Source organism: Squalius cephalus (genome assembly GCF_949319135.1).
Source record: "Squalius cephalus genome assembly, chromosome: 1".
NCBI lineage: Eukaryota > Metazoa > Chordata > Actinopteri > Cypriniformes > Leuciscidae > Squalius > Squalius cephalus.
In genome coordinates this window covers 59,276,027-59,297,326 of record NC_137122.1, presented here as the reverse complement: position 1 = coordinate 59,297,326, position 21,300 = coordinate 59,276,027, and the positions used below count along the sequence as shown (strand labels likewise).

At 40.5% G+C, this 21,300-nt stretch overlaps 2 protein-coding genes and 1 long non-coding RNA gene across 3 annotated transcripts in view; 2 read left to right on the top strand and 1 right to left on the bottom strand.

Moving 5' to 3' along the window:
* Positions 1 to 21,300, bottom strand: part of LOC307169671 — a 373,130-nt gene that overhangs the window by 213,887 nt on the left and 137,943 nt on the right. The gene's annotated exons all lie outside the window — the stretch shown is intronic.
* LOC307167184 (protein NLRC3-like) overlaps positions 1 to 21,300 on the top strand; it is a 162,972-nt gene that overhangs the window by 116,935 nt on the left and 24,737 nt on the right. The window lies entirely within an intron of this gene.
* LOC307167423 (NACHT, LRR and PYD domains-containing protein 1 homolog) overlaps positions 1 to 21,300 on the top strand; it is a 256,692-nt gene that overhangs the window by 215,064 nt on the left and 20,328 nt on the right. The window contains exons 3-4 of the mRNA XM_079886521.1: positions 11,589 to 13,541; positions 17,266 to 17,439. Of these exons, the coding sequence (XP_079742647.1) occupies positions 11,589 to 13,541; positions 17,266 to 17,439 (2,127 nt within the window). The remainder of the gene's footprint in view (positions 1 to 11,588; positions 13,542 to 17,265; positions 17,440 to 21,300) is intronic.

The following is a 21,300-nucleotide window of genomic DNA, read 5'->3' as shown; positions in this document are numbered from 1 at the left end:
GTCGCCGTAAAAACGGCGTTTGTGTGCAGGCAAACAGGCTGTAGTACCGGCTTGTTTTCTGCTAAATACACTGGAACAGTCGCATTTTCTGGAACTGAACGAGCGGGAAGTTTTGGTGGAAGTCTGGCCGCAGCGGGACTTGAACACCGTCGCTTTCCTAGGGGGGCTAGGAAGACTTTGAGGCCTCGTTTTTAGAAACGATGTTTGGGTGCAGGTAAGCGGGTTGTACAACGCGCTCGTTGGCTGCAAAATACACATCTGCAGTCACCTTTTTTAAGGGGACTGACAGAGCGAAAGCTTTGACGGCATCATTTTTATCTGCCGCCAGACCCAGGATTCGAACACGGGTCTCTGGCGTGAAAGCCTAAGATTCTGCCACTGAGCCACAGGGGGAAACACATAAGCTTTCAATTAGCACGAGCATATAAGAGAGCGTCAAATTTAACTTAACCTATTCCATGAATTAGCCTGTTCCTCTGGACATGGAATCTCTTGTTTCTTTTCCTAAATCGTCACTCACGTCTCCTTTCAAAGGGAGTTACTCTTTCGTTCACTTTCAATCCCTGTATTTGCATCCTTTACTACGGCAAATGAGAAAAACACTGTATCCCGTTAGTTTCAATCTTTATCTCACGTCCAATTAAACTTTTTTACACAGTTTTGGCTTGTTGGACATGGTATAAGGCAAGTCAAGTTTATTTGTATGGTGCATTTCACGTGCGCAGGTAATTCAGTTTTGTTTTCTTCTGCAGCGCAGCATCAAATAGCTAATCATATCTTGCTTGTGTGAAAGATAAAATTCGCTCTTCTGACCTTTTACAATCAGTGTTCTTTGCTTTGGAACATTGGAAAAAAAACACAAAGATATTAGGCAAGATATGGACTCTGTCCTGCTCGTGTCCCACAGTCCTCTCAGGGTGTACTCACACTAGGCACGGTTGCCATGAACCGGGCCCGAGTACGATTGTCCCCCCTCCCCACTCCCCCTCTGGCCTGCACTCACATAGGGTTTCAGCATTCGTGCCGGAGCACGCTTACGTCATTATGGTGCAACGGTTTCGGGATAAACAGAAAGAGCGGCGCTCTCACTGAACACAATGGAGTCCATCGCTCTGTTTACTTTGTGGATAATTTTGAGTCGTTTGGTCCACGGTGGTCCACAGCCCTCTCACAGCCTGTTGTTAAACAGATCTATCGCCTTTGTGGCACGAACATTTTCACGTAATCGTGCTGCTCGTATGAGGAGGTTTCGCATTGCACCTCTGCCGTAGACCAAAGCGACCCTTTCCCCGCCAATGTTGGTTTTGGAGCGTCGCAAAACCGTGACGTCGCGCGTCCTGTTCCGTGCTCTAGCACGGTTAGCGCTCACACTGCATGCGAACCGCGCCCGAGTCCAACTGAACCGTGCTCTGGCCCACCTCTTCCAAGCGGGCCAGGGCCGGCTAATCGAGCCGCGCCCGGGCACGGTTCGGAGCACTCACACTAGTCAAACGAACCGCGCTTTGGTGGTCAAACGCACTCGGGCACGGTTCAAACTGGCTAGTGTGAGTACACCCTCAAAGCGCAGAGCAGATATACGACCAAACATTTATCTTTGTGGGGAAATATAAATAAATATATATACACACATATACACATATACATATACACACACACATCTCCTGTTCCAGGATTATATAATTTAATTTGCTTTCATTAAAATTGTAAGTTTGAATGAAGTTTGTATGTTTTGTGTCATGAATAGTCTTTGGGGGGCTGAAGCGATGCACCTACACAAAGAGGGCCTAGCACTAAAAAAAATTGAGAACCACTGATGAAAGTGAAAAGTCCTCAAAACAGTTACAGAAGACAAGTAATCAGTCAGCAATACAATAAGAACAAAGAAACTTAATTTCAAACAAAACCGACAAAAAATACAACAGAACAAAAATACAAAATAAAAAACACTGCTTTAGGTTTTACAGGAAGATGTGTTAACTGTGGTATTCAGATAAGTAATAGCCTACAATAGAAATTGAATAAAGTAATCAAATGTGAAATAACACTGCTGTACACAATAAATATAGACTAATACTCAATAATATAATAAATAATATTCAAGAGCAGTGAGTGATTTTATCTTTGTCTTTTGTTGTTTGATTTACAATAATGATTTAGTAGATTTATTAGGCTGCTGTCACTTTAAGAGCTGCACGGATCCAATATACTGTTACACACACGCTCTTTCTCAGTGTTTACATTCACTTAAGGGTACGTGTACATGAAAACAATATGCTTAAAACAGAAGTTTTTCCTTTGAGTTTTCCGCGTACATACGACATCATTTTCAAAACGATCGCCATTCACACGGATCCGCGACTAAAATTGCTGTATTTTGCTGCCAGACCATTAGATGGTGATGAAACACTATATATTGATCAAGTAATAGCCTACGCCTGTGCATGACGTCATCAAACGGTGGTTGAGGAGAAATCCCCTGATATGATTGTAAGGCGCTTTGGGTGTACAATAGTATATGAAAGCGCTATATAAATGCCTCATTCATTCATTCATTCATTCATTCATAATTTTCAGAGATTTGCGTTTTTGTTGTTTACATGGAGAAAGTTTCCAAAAACTTGCACTTTGAAACACGTTTTCAAAAGTTTGTGTTTTTAGCCACCCAAAACGTTGTTGTTGTGTAAATGAATGGCCAAAACGCATAAAAAGTTTTACGTTTTTACTGGGGTAGTTGAAAACGGTGTTGTGTAAACAGCCCCTAAGACATAACCGACTCTTTACAACAATACTTGTGTAATGATGGGTCAGAGACGTTCGGATCCATTTGCAGTGTTTATTAGAAGAATAGTCAAACAGGCAGAAATCAGGGAACAGCGTAAAGAATATCAGAGGCAATCCAGAATCACAAACAGTGTTAGGCAGAAGTCAGGGCAGGCAGCAGAGAATCATAAACAATACCAGGCAGAGGTCAGGGCGGGCAGCAGACAAAACACGAGAGTAAATAAACAGGCAGAGGTCAGGAAACAGGAATCAGTACAATGCAGAGAAAACGCTCAGAAATGTCAGCCGTGGCAAAACAAGACTTCACTATGACCAAGAGTTCAGAGTCAGTATAAATAGAGAGGAGAAGTGGATGCACCTGTGCAGGTGATTAGACCTAGGTATGGGGCTGATGGGAATTGAAGTTCAATACTCAGGTGAACTTGACCTTTGGTGATTGGAGAGAGCCACAGAGGTGCGGTCTATGACAGAGCCCCCTCCCTGCGAGCGGCTCCTGAAGCGAGGACCAACACGACGCCGAGGTCTTCCACGGGGTCTAGGGGCAGGTCTTTCTGGGTGGTTCTGATGAAACTCAATGGTAAGTGCGGGATCCAGTATATCTTGTGATCTCAGCCAGGATCTCTCTTCCGGACCATACCCCTCCCAGTCAATTAAGTACTGTAACTCCCTGCCTCTGCGCCTTGAGTCGAGTATCTCCTTTACCCGGTAGGCCTCTTCGCCGTCGATGATGATGGGAGGGGAACTCTCACTCGCGACCTCATCCTGGTCCCTTTCTCCTCTCGGAACACCAGCCGGTTTGAGCAATGATACATGAAAGGTGGGAGAAATTGCGGTCCTCTATCTGATACAATATCCTCAGGTATCCCGTACAGTCGAAAGACCTGCTGTATCAGAGCCTCCGCTGTTTGAAAAGCTGTTGGTAGTTTGGTTAAGGGAATGAATCTACAAGCCTTAGAGAATCGATCCACCACAGTAAGTATCGTTGTGTAGTTCTGGGAGCGAGGCAGATCAGTGACGAAGTCAACAGCAATATGAGACCAAGGACGTTGCGGTACTGGAAGGGGCTGAAGTAATCCGGCTGGTTTCTGATGTGATGCTTTGACTATGTTGCAGATGGTGCATTGATGTACAAAGGAAATCACATCAGCCTGGAGCGTAGGCCACCAGAAACGGTTAGTCACAAGATGAGTGGTGGCTTTAATCCCGGGATGTCCAGCACTGGGAGTATTATGCACCCACTGTAATACCCGGGTACGGAGGCATTGTGGCACATAGGTGCGATCAGGAGGGCAATCAGGTGGTGTTTGCTCCTGACTCTGAGCCACTGCAATCTCTGTCATTATGTCCCACTGTACCGGGGCGAGAATGAGGGTCTTGGGAAGTATGGGCTCTGATGTAGATGAGACAGAGGAACTGTCGAACTGTCAGGAAAGAGCGTCGGCCTTGCCATTCTTGGAACCTGGGCGGTACGTGACTTTGAAATCAAATCTGGAGAAGAAGAGAGACCACCTGGCCTGTCTGGGGTTCAATCGTTTGGCGGCCCGAATGTACTCTAAGTTCCAATGGTCAGTTAGAACCGTAAAAGGCAAGCGAGCTCCCTCCAACCAATGCCGCCATTCTTCAAAGGCGGCCTTCATAGCCAGAAGTTCCCTGTCTCCCACATCGTAATTTCGTTCGGCTGGAGTGAGTTTGCGGGAATGGTAAGCACAGGGGAACAATTTAGCTGGACTTCCATGCCGCTGTGATAATATTGCCCCAATCCCAGTATTGGAAGCGTCCACCTCCACGATGAATTCTCTTTCAGGATCTGGATGGTGCAAAATGGGAGCGGTGGTGAATTTCTCCTTGAGCTGTTTAAATGCTGCGTTACTCTCGGCTGTCCATTTTAACCGGTGTCCTCCACCCTGGAGGAGAGATGTGAGCGGTGCGGCAGTGATGCTGAAGTTTCTAATGAACCGTCGGTAGAAGTTGGCGAAACCCAGGAAGCGCTGCAATTCTTTTACATTAGTGGGTTGTGGCCAGTTAACCACTGCTTGTACCTTGCCGTTGTCCATGGTTACTCCCTCGGTACCGATGACGTAACCCAAGAAGGCGATCTGCGTCTGATGGAACTCACACTTCTGGACCTTGGCGTATAGTTGGTTGTCGATGAGGCGCTGAAGTACTGCTCTCACATCTTGCACATGTGTTTCGAAAGTCTCAGAGTAAATTAGAATGTCGTCAATCTAAACAATTAATTTCTGGTTAAGCATATCTCGGAAGACCTCATTGACCAGTGCCTGGAATACGGATGGACTGTTGGCTAGCCCGAACGGCATCACGTGATACTCATAGTGCCCGGTAGTGGTTGAGAAAGCGGTTTTCCACTCGTCTCCCTCCCTGATCCGAATCAGATTATATGCATTGCGTAGGTCCAATTTAGTGAAGTACTTTGCGGTGTGGAGCTGTTCAAGGGAAGCAGGAACCGAGGGTAGAGGATAACGAAACTTCACAGTAATCTCGTTGAGACCACGATAATCGATGCAGGGGCGTAAACTTCCATCTTTCTTCTTCACGAAGAAAAACCCAGCTGACGCAGGGGAAGTGGCGCTCATCACTCCGCCCAAGTAGCAGTGCTTCGCCTTCTGAGAAAATAGTTCCCAGTATTTAAACGTTTAAAAAATGTCTGTGTCTCATATGACCTTGTTATTTGTACACACTGTGACTATACAAATCACAACATGTAAATAGGAAAATGTTGGCATTATTTTGTCACTTATTGGGATTAGTATGCTAGCTGTAGCCATTTACATCCAGTCTTTGTGCTAAGCTAGGCTAGCGGTGGGTGCGTCAAACAGACTTAAAGCACGCACGGAGATGAAAAAGGTATGTATGGACTGATCTCACTCTGGGGGATACGGTGAATAAGCTAAAGTCCCAAAAAGTCGAAGTGTTCCTTTAAGGTTACTTCTTGAGTGATGTGTTGGATTTCTCCGGTACCCAAAGGGCGTCCGTCTAGTGCTGCAACTGCCACCCGGGATGTACATGAAAGAAGAGAAAGATCATGCTCTTTAGCGAATGATAGATCAATAAAGTTTCCTGCAGCCCCTGAATCTATCAAAGCAGTGGTATTAACTATATTCTTGCCAATGCGCAAACTGACGGCTAATTCAAAGGGTTTAGTGGAACATAGATTAGAACTCACCGCAGCAGAATCTCGTGATGTTGGCCTGTTGGGACAGGTCGCCCTCATGTGGCCGGATTGCCCGCAGTAAAGGCACAAGCGATTGCGCAATCTTCTCTCTCTCTCTGCGGGAGTAAGAGACACTCGGCTGTCCTCGGTGGGATAGAGGTTAGATTGTTGGTTAATAAACAGTGAGCATTGCAGAAGGAATCCCTTACACCGTGCAGGCGAGCCGTCATATTTATCAGGAAGAGACAGTCGTGGATTACTTGGACTTGTACTCACAATCTGAGTTGGCTGCTCTGGAGATGCTGCGGGAGGAGCTGCGGCGGCGGCTCGTGTCGTGACGGCTTGCATAGATCTCACTAGTTCCTCGGTCAGCGATGTCAGCTTGACGAGCTGTTGTTGGTGGGCTGCGAGCATGGAAGCCTGTGAAGACACTTAGGAGGTAAGACGATACATGGCTGCTGGATCCTGTGTAGGCGAAGTCTTCTGTAATGATGGGTCAGAGACGTTCGGATCCATTTGCAGTGTTTATTAGAAGAATAGTCAAACAGGCAGAAATCAGGGAACAGCGTCAAGAATATCAGAGGCAATCCAGAATCACAAACAGTGTTAGGCAGAAGTCGGGGCAGGCAGCAGAGAATCATAAACAATACCAGGCAGAGGTCAGGGCGGGCAGCAGAGAATCATAAACAATACCAGGCAGAGGTCAGGGCGGGCAGCAGACAAAACACGAGAGTAAATAAACAGGCAGAGGTCAGGAAACAGGAATCAGTACAATGCAGAGAAAACGCTCAGAAATGTCAGCCGTGGCAAAACAAGACTTCGCAATGACCAAGAGTTCAGAGTCAGTATAAATAGAGAGGAGAAGTGGATGCACCTGTGCAGGTGATTAGACCTAGGTACGGGGCTGATGGAAATTGAAGTTCAATACTCAGGTGAACTTGACCTTTGGTGATTGGAGAGAGCCACAGAGGTGCGATCTATGACAACTTGCATAAATGCCGTTTCGAGATATTGGTGTGTAGGCTATTTGACCGCTTAGGCGAGTATCTGAAGGCCAGAGTGTACTTTTCCAATGCATGTTTAGCCCCGTCTCAGAGCGAGCGCACAGGAGGACGCCTAGGGAACAGTGTTTCTTTCGGCTTAATGCACTTTTAATAACACTGTTTAATATCAAGCACTTCCCGCAGTTTAGCAAAAGTAGACTATATTTTACAACACTCACTTTTTTGGCTGATTTGGATGTTAAGTTTGAATTGGGTAATGAAAGCACACCACTGTGAAGGAAAGGAAGGTGCGCTGGACGAATGCGGCAGCAGCACAATAATCGATTCACGTTGATTATCTTGTTTTCATAATCGTTGGAAGCTGAAGTTGAAAAATCAATTGCGATTAATCACATAGCCCTAAATGATAGAATTATTATTTTAATTGAAGTGACAAAAGCTTGAACTAAATTGAGCTGGAAAATCTACAATCTGCTTTATAGGTGAAGTGAATTTGATGATCTCTGGAACATTGACACAGTTATTGAACTGAATTGAGTCAACATTGAACTGACTTGAGCTGGAAAACAACACTATCTTTTGTTGATCTGCTTAAACTGTAGCTGAATTGAGCTCTTCATAACTGGTAAACTGCTCTGTTATTGAACAACAAACCCACTAATCTCAGAAACTATTGAACAGCATTAATGGTTTCATTCTGCTCAACTTTTAATTAGTAAACTTTACCCACTTATATTATTTTAATTTCTATAAGAAAACATGAAAAACTCTCTTGAGTGTGCTTGTGAGGGCCGTAACCAGTTAAACTTTCAGATGCCTGCTGAAAATCATCTGTATGACCTCTAACATTAAAGCTTAGAACTAGGAAGGTCAGTTCAACTAAAGGAGAAACGGCAATTGGAAAATATTTGCAAAATGCTCCAATAATAAGTTGTCACTCCTACAAACCAACATCAGAGGTTCTCAAACTTCTCAGACAAATTACCGTCTACCAAATCCAAACATATTCAATTATATTTCAGCATAAAGCAAATATTACTCTTTGATCTGTCACTCTTTTTCTCTGCAAAAAGTAAAATCAAGGTTACGGTGAGGCACTTAACAATTGAAGGTTTTTTTTTTTTTTACAAAAGAGTGAAGAGTGTAAATACATTTTTGTGGTAATGAACATTATCTCACAAATGTTGATTGAACTTCAATTTTACTGAACCCAGAATTTTCCTTTACTGTAAGAAACATGCGTAAGTCATGTCAAGTTTATGGTTACACTTTATTTTGACGGTCCACTTTATGGCGCTTTTCCACTGCATGATACGGCTTAGTACGGCCCACTTTTGGGGGGTTTCTACTGTGTAAAGTTCCTAGTACCTGGTACTTTTTTAGTACCACCTCAGTTGAGGTTCCAAGCAACCCGTACCGAGACTAAAATGTGACGTGTAAACACTGCAGATCACTAATTTGGTCAGAGAGGATCTTCACTGCAGCGTCATTGAATTTGCAACATGAGACACCAAACCCGCCAGATTTAAATAGTCAGCAACAGCCACCGCAGTATCATTTGTCCGCACAACTTTTTAAACGACTTGCTTTAAACGACCGTCGCACGCAACCTGAAAAACAAAATGTCTGTATTGTGGTCAGTAGACGAGGTGGCGGCACAACTATAACGATCAGTCTATAATCCCACCCATAGGCACCGATTTATTTTTCTGCCCGGTGCGCACACTCCATACACAAAAAGTGTTGGGGACATGTCCCACCTGCAAATTACAAGTTACGCCTGTTACCAACCAAACAAAAGCACATTCTTTCCATAAGTGTTGTCGCGAGTCTCGCTCTCGCTGATATCTGATGATCCGTAGCGGTTCACTAAATAAAATAATTAAATACCTGTTTACAATAAGCACTTAACTAAAAAATAACTATTAAATAATAAAATAACTTGAGAACTGGCTGACTAAAAATAGCTTGAAAGGCGAATCCGTAATTTCTTTACAATTGAAAGGTACACGTGTTATTTCGTCAGTCAATCGTGAAAGTCTGGTGGTTGAAAGCTTCTGGCAACATTAAATCCAGGAGAGAAAACCATTCTAGAGAAAGAGCAAGTAGAGATTTAGAGTTTGAGCATGCACACGTAATGTCTGAGCGAGAGCAGACAAGAGCCTGAGACGGTATATTTGAAAACCTGTGTCCAGTTCTGTGCGAGAGTGAAGGAAATCCGCCTGCGAGAGATTTGTGCTTGCGCATTACTTGGATGCGCTCTCGATATTTGACATTAAAATAACGCCATAGAAACTGCCTCAAATAAACTATAAAAAGGTGAATATAATAGTGTCTGAAAACTGCAATAGATTTTTAATTGGTTAAAATCAATACAATATATCTCGTATTTTTCTGTGGGTGCTTGACCATGAGATCGGCGCCTATGATCACTTAGAAGCGGTGCTAAACTGCAGTGGAAAAGCAGTGGAGAGCCGAGCTGAGCCCAGTCGTGCCGAGTCGAGTCGTACCACGCAGTGGAAAAGTGCCTTTAGATCAGGGGTGGGGAACGTTGATCCTGGAGGGCCATTGTCCTGCAGAGTTTAGCTCCAACCCTAATCAAACACCTAATCAAACACACCTGAAGCTAATCAATGTCTTCAGGATTACTGAAGTTGCAGGCAGCCAAATGTTTTATTCAGGGTTGGAGCTAAACTCTGCAGGACAATGGCCCTCCAGGATCAACGTTCCCCACCCCTGCTTTAGATGTTCTACTAACTATAAGTAACTTTGCAACTACATGTCAACTAACTCTCATTAGAGTATTAGGAGACTGTTAGGAGACTGTTAGACTGTTAGGTTAGGGTGAGGTGTTAGAGTTCAGGTTAGTAGAAATAAGTTGACATGTAATTGTAAAGTTGCTTATAATCAGTAGAATATCTGTTGAGGATCATCAAAATAAAGTCTTAGCAGATATTAAACAGTCTACTCATACTCTAATGACTTGTAGTTCACATGTAGTTGCAAAGTAACTTCTGGTTAGTAGAATGTCTAAAGTGAACCATCGAAATAGTTACTACAGTTTATTTGTTTAGCACTTTTAGAATATAAACTGTTTAAAAGCAGCTTAACAGAAGATGTATGTATCATATATGCACAAAACAGCATAATTATTTTGATTAATGCCAATATTATTTGAGGTTCAGAAGAATAATGTTGCTATCAGTGAAGAGTCTGATCAGAGCAGCATCTAAAACTTCTCTAGGCTGACAGAGCTGATGATATTGATCAAACGCTGCTGTCTGAGATTATTGTTATATTGAGGGTCTGAACACTGTCAAACTGTTGTGCAGTGAAGGTGAACTCAGGTCTGCAGTTGTAGTTTTAATAATAGTATTGATCTAATATTAACTGGAGTATGTTTTTATGGCTGCCTCTGGAATCTCGCTCTCTATTAAGAGCCATTTGCTCTTTATGCATAGTATATGATTGCAGAAAAAAATACATGTCTTTATTGAATATTGATGGACCAATACATTTTGTGGGAAAATAAATCATTAAAGTGGTTTGTTTTGATAAAAAAAAAAAATCTTATAAATGTATGAGGCGGCAATAAGGGGGCCTTTAAGCCCAGACTATCCAGAGTCTGGGTAAAACAAAACAAAACAAAAAAAAACCTTATTGCCACATCATACATTTATAAGATTTAAAAGACTCACCAGGATGGGGCAAAAGGCCCCCAGTATTGATACAAATACTTTAGCAATATAGTAATGTGTTTTGCATAATATCTAAGTTAGTGCTTGTTCAAAACAATCACTTTAGTTCTGTTTATTTTAATAAATAAAGGAAATGCTTTTTTGGTTTAATAATATACTGTAATTAAAATTAAAGTCTTCATTTTAAAAACACAGAAAAAATATTTAAAAACTAAAGATTCTGAAAGCTTTGAATGAGATCCCATAAATTAAAAAAAATTGGCTTTACAGTAGTAACAATAATTGTGATATTTTATATGATTAATATATATATATATTTTTTAATATAATGGTTTCATTATAAATATGGTGATTATCTCTAAGTTGGACAACCAACTTAATACGATATTTACCATCTGAATCAAACCATGTCATGTCAACAAATGGAAAAGTAAGCCAGCTGTTGATTATCATGTTAATTATTTTGCCTTCAGCTTCAACAGCAAACTTTACATATTCTTCAGAATAACTGTTGATTTAAGTATCATCCGTCACCATTTACAAGTAAATCAATTACATGTAATCATTTCACATGAACACTGCTTTTTCTTCATGTCAGTGTTTCTGTGATATTTTAAAATAATGGTTTCTGGTAAAACTTTCTGTCAAGAATTGGGTTAGGGTTAGGGCTTTCTCTTTTTGTCGAACATTTTGACTACTGAAATATTGATGTCTCATTACTTTTAATATGCTGGTCATTATCTGCCCCCAAATGCCTGATGTGCATAATTAATTACAGTTTGTTGGAAACATGGGTAAACAAAATCTGTGCGGGAACAGAACCTTGAGGATCTCCATGTGTGATATTAGGAAGACAGTTTCTACATGTGGTATGATATTCATATTTATTTTAACAAAGGTTTTCGTATCTCTGTCTTCTTAATGTGTTTTCAGTGGTGTGAGAGCTGACCAGATCAGAGATGTGTCCTGTCAGACCAGCACATCCTCCTCCTGTCAGAAACACATCAGTCATCATGACACAGAAGCGGCCCTGCAGCTCGATTCTCACCAGCCAGTGCATGATGATCTGCAGAGAGTCAAAGACCAGCACAAAACCAGCATGAAGAACAAGTATGAGAGCTTATTTGAGGGGATCAAACTACAAGAGAATCAGATCCTCCTGAACAGGATTTACACACAGCTGTACATCATAGAGGGAGAGAGTGAAGGAGTGAATGAAGAACATGAGGTGCTACAGATGGAGAAAAGTTACAAGACACTCCAAGACACTCCAATCAACTGCAATGACATCTTTGATCCTTCACCTGAACTAGGATATGAGGAGAAGAGAAGAGAGAAGAAAGACAAAATCAAGACTGTTCTTACTAAAGGCATCGCTGGAATCGGAAAAACCGTCTCTGTGCAGAAGTTCATTCTGGACTGGGCCGAGGGAAAAGCCAATCAGGATGTAGATTTCATGTTTGTGCTTCCATTTAGAGAGCTGAACTTGATTAAAGATCATCAGTACAGTCTTCACAGACTTATGCTGGACTTTCATCCTGAACTTCAAGATCTGGACTCAAAGATTTATGATGAATGTACAGTTGTGTTCATCTTTGATGGTCTGGATGAAAGCAGAATTACACTGATGTTTTCAGACAGTGAGAAAGTTTCTGATGTGACTGAGTCTTCATCAGTGGGTGTGTTGATGTCAAACCTCATGAAAGGAGATCTGCTTCCCTCTGCTCTCATCTGGATCACCACCAGACCAGCAGCAGCCAATCAGATCCCCTCAAACTACATCAACCGTGTGACAGAAATTCAGGGATTCAATGACCCTCAGAAGGAGGAATATTTCAGGAAGAAAATCAGTGATGAGGATCAAGCCAGCAGAATCATCTCACACATCAGAAGAGCAAGAAGCCTCCACATCATGTGTCACATACCTGTCTTCTGCTGGATCTCATCCACTGTGCTTCAAAACATCCTGAAACAAGATCTCAGTGCAGAAATCCCTCAAACGCTGACTGAAATGTACATACACTTCCTCCTCATTCAAATTTGTATGAGGAACCAGAAGTATGAAGAGAGAGATCCAGAGAATCTGCTGCAGTCCAACAGAGAAGGGATTGTGAAACTTGCTGAACTGGCTTTCAATCAGCTGATGAAGGGCAATGTGATGTTCTATGAGGAGGACCTGATTGAGAGCGGCATAGACGTCACTGACGCCTCAGTGTATTCTGGGATTTGCACTGAGATCTTTAGGGAGGAATCTGTGATTTATCACAGGAAGGTTTACAGCTTTGTACATCTGAGCTTTCAGGAGTTTTTTGCAGCACTGTATGTGTTTCTCTGTTATTTACACAAGAACAGTGAAGTTCTGGAAATGTTCATGACAAGAAAGTCCAAAACTCAGTGTGAGATTGTTTCTCTGGATGTGTTTCTGAATGGAGCAATGAATAAAGCCTTGACAAGTAAAAACGGACACCTGGATCTTTTCCTTCGATTCCTTTATGGCATCTCGCTGGAGTCCAATCAGAGGCTCTTACAGGATGTGCTGATTCACACAGAGAACAACCCAGAGAGCATCAAGAAAATAATCCAAAATCTTAAAAAACCAAAAAACATAAGTCCAAAAGACATTGTCAGCCCTGAAAGATGGATGAATCTGTGTCACTGCTTGATTGAGATGAAGGATAGTTCTCTTGTTGATGAAATGCAGGCATTTTTACAATCTGATACAAATAAAAAAAACCTTTCTCTTGCACTATGTTCAACTTTGGCAAACTTGATATTGATGTCAGAAAAGGTGATGGATGAGTTTGACCTTAAAAAGTACAGCATCAGATCATCAAAGGAGAGTCAAAGGAGACTGTTACCTGCTCTGAGGAACTGCAGAAAAGCTCTGTGAGTGTGAAAATATGAACATGCATAATATCAAATGATTTTAAATATGAACATAATACCTCTCATGTAGGCTAATAGTTTAGCTAAATGCGCTTTAATTACTTTTTTATTTACATAAATTTGAAGTGTCTACAGATTAAAATATTTAAAATAATTATTTTAATTTGTAATTATAATTGAAATCCAAGTAATTACATTTCTGAAGTTTTAAAAGCTGAATATCTTTTCAACCAATGAATTTACATGACTTTTCCATTATTCATAATTTACTGGATAAGGATTAAGCATTTTTAGAAAAATATATTCATTTTCCTGGTCTAGAAATCACACTTTTAAATTAGGCTACCTCATATATCTAGTTGCGGTGAGGATGAATTAAAATAAGAAGTATCTTGATTTAGGTCAGTCGTTCCTAACCCTGGTCCTGCAGTATCCCAGCACTGTACATTTTTGATGTTTCTCTTATCTAACACACATATTAGAGACATATTAGACTTTACTAACTAGCTGATGAGTTGAATTTGAAAATGGGCAGTGCTGTGGGTACTCCAGGAACAGGATTGACCAGAAACGGTCTCTGTGCATACGAGTCCGGGCCTTAATGCTATGGTACTGTAACCGTGATAAGAGCACTGGAAATGTTATGTGACTTGGAAGGCTTGAGTCCTTGTAGAGTAATTTACTACGGCTTAGAACACGGCTCAACCTTGTGTTTACATCAAGGCTCTTGCATTGCGCGTCCTCATATTATATATTGCCAAATGCTATAAACTTTTTTATATGGACTTGATTGGCTGTCCGTTGCTAAGCATCTAGCCGTAACATTCTAACACTGTATCGTTTCACACTGTGCAAGTTTGGCACCGCAATGTGGGATGAACAGCACAAAAGCGACTCTAATCCTTCTCCGGACCAGGGTTTCATTACTCTGTGTAAGAAGTGGTGCTAATCCCACTTCTAACTTACAAATGTGAAACGTTCCTTTACCCAGGGTTAAAAGCAGGGTTTAGAACCACTATAACCAGAGGTTAATTGCAGCATTGAAACAATGTGTATTGTTAAAATTGGAATAAAAATAAAATAGAAAAATACATAACAGAGGTTCGGGCTGATTCAAGGTCCCTTCCTGATCCTGTTCCTTTCTCTCCCATCTTTGTGTCACAATACTATCAATAAATAAGGCAAAAAGTCCAACAAAGTCCATCTTTTCAAATTACACACTTCAGCTAACAAGACTTTTTTTTCACTATAAAGCAGGGATTCCCAAAGTGTGGTACGCGCACCCCCAGGGGTACGCGAGCTACCACCAGGGGGTGCGCGAGAGGAAAAATGTAATGGCGGTCTGTTTTTTTAAGTGGGATTTTTCCACACAATAAAAAAACATTAACAGTAAACATTTCCTTTGTAAATTCCTTTTCCTTTTATTTTAAATTAAAAAAACTATAATTTATTAGTTTTTGATAAAACAAATACATATGAAATGCACAACGACACACCTAAAGTCGCTCACGCACATTAGAGGATGACACGGGAGTGGATTTTCACTCCTGTCCCGTCCCACTCCCATAGAAAGAAATCTTGTCCCGTCCCACTCCCAGACCAAAGTTTTAAAAATAATCCCATCCCATCCCGCTCCTGGTAAATTGACTCCCACTCCCATCCCGCTCCTGTTTAAACTGACTCCCGCTCCTGTACCGCTCCCATATGTTTTTCTTCAATTAGTGTTTAGTTAATACATAATTTGATTTAATCTGCTCTCCATCCTGTTTTAGACCAGCTGCTGAGCCCGTTTCTAGATTTTCTAGACAGCAAATAAAATAAAAACAGTACAGTTCACACCATGTCTACAATAGTTTAATAAACCCAAACAGCACATAAAGCTGCCTTTTTCTCATTTATTGTTGAGTAAACAATACATTTATAGTTTACATTTATAGTTTTTTTTAATTACATGTTAACGATTTTCATCAATTATGCTCTTGCATAATGAGTCCAATTATGGGTATACATTCAATAAATATTATTCCTGTCAATAGAAATCTGATGTAAATCTATGAGAATCTATCAATATTTCTCCAAATCTGCACATTTTTGAGCTAAAGCCCTGAGGGACGTTGTTTTGTGTATCGCTGTCATGACGACAGCACGGAGTTTTTTATGAATGGGAGCGGCTGACGCGCATAATTCATATTAAAGGTATCGACGCATTTTTTCATTTCATAACTCCTGACACAAATTAAGAAATAACTGTCACTATAAGTTTCTCAGAATACAATAGTTGTCAAATACTGAAACTTGAGTATTATATCTTTTTAATGATGTATAGTTTGTCAATGTATAACATTAAATCTGATAGTAACTTTGAACTAAATAAAAATAAAAAAAACGCTTCAGTGCGCCGACGCACTGGTGAGGCTTAACAGGTTAAAAGGAAACTACAAAATGGTGCATTTACTTTTTTATTTTTTTGTCGTCTTTGCTATTGGTTGATTCCCGCTCCCGTCTGCTCCCGTTAACCATTTATCCTGTACCGTCCAAATCCCGTGATTAATAACAAAGATGACTCCCATCCTGCAGGAATCCCACGGGAATCCCGTGACCCGTGGGATTCCCGAAAAAATGTCAGCCTCTAACGCACATACAAGCAAACTCTACACCGTTTATATACTGTCTATGCTCTACACACGAGACGCGCGGAACTCTCCGCGCACATACTCATATGAGACGCGCGCGCACACACACACACAAACTCTCCACGCACATACTTATACTCAATGTGACCCGAGCACTCACAAACTCTTCGCGCACATACTCATATGAGACGCGAGCACACACACACAATACCATAAAGATGTGGAAAAGTCGATCAAAAGTGTGGCTACATCTCTACAGGCTCGATGTCAACAGCGCGCGATGCAGTAGGCCTATGTGCGGTAAAATAATTGCTGCAAAGACCGGTACCACGGACAGTGCACGGAGTAAACATAAAAGCAGAAAGTTGCTCCGTCTTCGACTGGTAAATGAAGATATACCTTGTTGATCAGTCTGATAGTGTTTATATTGCAATAATGACCAACTGAATGTACACTGCCGTTCAAAAATGTGTTGGTTAGTCCAATTTTTTTTTTTCAGTAAGGATGAATCAAAGTGATCAAAAGTGACCTTAAAACATGTCACATGTGTAATGTTACAAAATATTTCGTTTTTAAATAAAACTAAATTACGCGGCTGAAAATAACTGTGCTTTCTGTTACTGAGCCTGTGTCTGTCACTCGTCCTCTTAAAAGTGGAAGCTTGTGCGTAGCTTTGTTACATTATATTGAAACTTTGTTGATGTTGTTATTGTCATGCGTGTTCTGGTTATTTGCGCATGATTAAACATGAGTCTTTATATGGCGATAAAACAAAGCTTTGTTGCGTTATTTTTTTGAAGTGGGGATTGGGGGTGCGCCAACCCGGTCGGGACATAGTAGGGGGTGCGCAGGAAAAAAAGTTTGGGAACCGCTGCTATAAAGGATTGTTTAAACCAAGAAATAAAACATTATACACATAATGTTCATGAAATATGAAGTTCATGAAATATTAAATTGGTGAATCTTCCTTACAAAAGACCAGAATGTCAATCAGCATGATCTTTTATGTTGAAGTTGGTTAACCAAGGAAGTTGTGCGATCTGGTGGGAACACCAGCATGCCTTTTAATCAGAGTCCTCTCTTTTTTTCAGATTAACAGACTGTAATCTCAGTGATCAGCACTGTGAACTTGTGGCTTCAGTTCTACAATCATCAAACTCCTCCCTGAGAGAGCTGGACCTGAGTAACAATGACCTGCAGGATTCAGGAGTGAAGCTGCTCTCTATTGGACTTAAGAGTCCAAACTGTCAACTCAACAAATTGAGGTATTTAAGGGGATTTAAACTGCTCTGTGCAAAATAACAGTAAGCTGTCATGTATGTATATATGTGTTCATGTGTTCTATTCTAATATTCTATGCAACTGACTTAAAAGGATATTTCACCCAAAAATTACTCATTTACTCACCCTGCTGTTGTTCTAATGCAGTATGCCCTTCTTTTTTTGGATTATAAAAGGAGAATAAAAAAATAAAAAATCCTGCTCACACCCATTCACATAATAGGAGTGAATAGCGAACAGCATCAAGCTAAGAAAAGAGGCAAAGGTATCACAGAATGGTCCCATGCAACACGTGCCATATATTCCAAGTGTTCTGGGGGGTATATGACAGTATTTGATTTCCAACTCGCCCAAAAAAGCAGACAAGTGAGAAATCAAGATTATTTAAAAAAACGTGACAAACTCATGAACCTTGAGAAATGCCATAATTATTAGTCAGTTGAAGACATTATGATATGGGAGTTATTTGTCTTAAGATTTTGAAAGGACCCACATACCTGGAGCTGACCTTCTTGCAGGGCAGGCGTACACGAAGATCCGGTGATGATAAGCTTGTTTCTTCTATTTGCTGCACGTTGAAGCTGGACGTGTGTTTGGTTCCACACTGTTTTGCTCCGTCGGAGCCAGTCATTAATGGCCAGTACCTCAGAGTGATCCCTTGACCAGGGAAATAGAGGTGGTTGAAATCCCAGGACACATTGGAAAGGGGTAATGCCAGTGGAGGGTTTCTGAAGGGAATTTTCAGCATATTCAGCCCAGCGTAAGAAGCTGCTCCAGTCTGACCAATTCTGCTGACAGTACATTCTAAGAAACCTTTTGAGTTCTGGGTTTAGGCTTTCGCTTTAACTGTTGGATTGTGAGTGATATCCTGAGGCTTATATTTAAATTTAATTGATGGAAGGCCGACCAGACCCGAGATGTGAACTGGGAACCCCGGTCTGAGACAATATCTTCAGGTAGTACATGATAGCGAATCATGTAGTGGATGAAATGTTTTACTGTTTCGAAAGCTGTTGGGAGCTTAGGTAGAGGTGTTAATTGACATGCCTTAGAAAAACATTCAATGACTGAAGTATATTGTATATATACAAATCAATTTGTTTCATTTGATGGAATGGATTCAGATTACTTAAAAATACTTTGTGGGGTGCCCCAAGGCTCTGTATTAGGACCTACATTATTTATTTTATATTTAAATGATTTGTGTAAAGCGTCTAAATTGCTTAAAAGTATTCTTTTTGCTGATGACACAAGTTTCTTCTACTCAGGCAAAGCGTTGCAAGACATAGTGAAGGTTGTAGAGAGAGAAATGGTAACGATTAAAAAGTGGTTTGACACATAAATTATCGTTAAATATGAGCAAAACTAAGTTTATGATTTGGGGAAATTGCAAGGTACAGGAGATAAAAGTAAGAATTGGGCAAGGGGAGAGAGTAGAGGAAATTAAATTTGTGGGTGTTATACTTGATTGCAAATTGGGATGGAAGAGGCATGTTAATTTTGTTAAGATGAAAATATCTAAATCAATAGCAATACTAAATAAAATTAAGGGATTGTTGAATAAACAGGCATTATACTTGTTATACTCCTAATTAATTTGGCCATATATCACCTACTGTTTAGAGATATGGGGAAATACTTACAAGACTTATACCCACTCAATTTTTCTTTTACAGAAAAGGGCTATAAGGATCATCACATATTCTAAATACAGAGATCATACCAATGATTTATTTCTTAAACTAAAAACATTTAAGTTTTATGATTTGGTAGAATATAAAATTGCACAGATTATGTTTAAAGTTTATAATAACTTGCTGCCAATTAAAATCTTAGTTATGTTTGAAAAAAGGGATTGCAAATACAGATTAAAAGGAAGAGGTATATTTTTAAAAAAGAAAGTTAGAACTAATATTAGATGTATGACCATCTCCATAAAGGGGGTGAATGTATGGAACAATTTAGATGATGAATTGAAATTGTGTCTAGTTTTAAGAGGCTTCTAAGAATAAAGAGATTGGAGGTTTATAGATTAAGTGGGTGATTCAAGTAAAATAAATCATGAGTTTGTTGCACTCTGTTATACTATGATGTTATAGAGTAAATTAAATGTCTGTTGGTATGTTAAGTGAGAAGGTTAGGCGCTATAAGCTGTCAGCTTCAGCCTAAACCTTTTTTTTTTTTTTTGGTTAAATACTATACATGTAATGTTTCATGAAATTGTTTGTGTTTTCTTGTTTTACGGTTTGTATAGCCAGAGAGAAAATAAATAAATAAATAAATAAATAAATAAATAAATAAAAATAAATATTGGTGTTACCCTTCTATACATGAAGTGTAATGACCAGGAAGTATGTAGGTAGTACATTTCGGAGTAAACTGTTGTGTTGGTGGAGTTGGGCAGTTAGCTCTCAGAAGTCCTGCTTGACCGCAATACAGACATAGATGTTCTCTGATGTGGCGTTCTCACTCATCTGTGGACAGATGTGTTCATCCTATCTGCATGGGTTCAGTGTCATCCATAGGGAAGTTTGCCTGGTGAAGTGGATTAGATAATCTGTTTGGTTTCCGAGAGTAAATGAGATATGTCAACATGGATCTCCTAAATTTATGAATAGATACATTTTGGGAAAAAAGCTCAGAAATGTTAGCCATGGCAAAACAAGACTTTGCACTTTGCCTAGCGTGCTCAGTGCTTAAATAGTCCATAAAATGGAGAACAAATGTTTGCAATCAGTCCAGGTGTGCGAGTTCTGAGATTTGTTGTCCAAGTGCTAATACTTAGGTGAGGGAGACCACCGGTGGCAGACGGGAGGATTTTTAGAGATAGCGTTCATGACAATCTAGTAGTACAGCAGTTCAGGTGCAGAGATGCACAGATGCAGAGATGATTTCCACTTAAACAGATATGGGGCTATATCGATCTGTCAAAAGCATTAAAGAGTGTTAAAATGGTATTTATTGTTTAAATTTGAAGTTGAGACCTTGTTCTTATCAAAATAACAAAGTGCTTAGCTTATTGTGATTCTTGGATAGGAGTAAGTAACAGGCTATTTATTATGTTTGTAAAATGATTACCTTCATCTAGGTGTGAATGGTGATGATCCCTCAGGCGCTGTAGCATATTAGATGTGTTCGGCGCTTTTGCTGTCACTTTTCATCTAAATGTTTTGCATATTGCATACCTGTCATCAACTACTCCTGAATCATGTTTAGATAGCCAAAATGCCCCAATAGCTTATTTAATTTGCTTCTTCAGCAAGTACAAATTCAGGTGATTGCATTGTTCCACCATGTTTTCAATTTGAGAGTTTCACATGCGCTGAAAGGTCATGCTTTGCACGCCTTACCTAGACAATCACCTAGTGAACTCAGCTACTATAGTAACAGCCTCACAGAGTATCCAGAAGAGGGCACGCCACACACAAGTCTGAAAGACTAATTTTAATGTTTTCTTTTTTTTTTAACCATAGCATCCAAATTCTTACTCTTTAATAACGTGACCGTTGTAATCACGGCCAATTTTGAAATTGGGTAATCTCTACATCACTAATTGCAATCAATCAGAGGTCCTTGTAAAGATAATCGCCAGCAGGCATATCAGGCCAGTAGGAGGTGTTCACCATGTGGTCTGTGTGTCTGTGTGGTGCCCCAGTGTAGTGACAGGGACACTATACTGTCAAAAGAGCACCGACCTTCGGGTGAGACATTAAACTGAGGTCCTGACTAGGGTTGGGTACCGAGACCCGGTTCCAATAGGGAACCGGTTCCGACGTAAACGGTAGTAACCAGACCGAATAAGAACAAAACTTTCGGTGCCTGATTTCGGTGCCTGACGTTTTTTA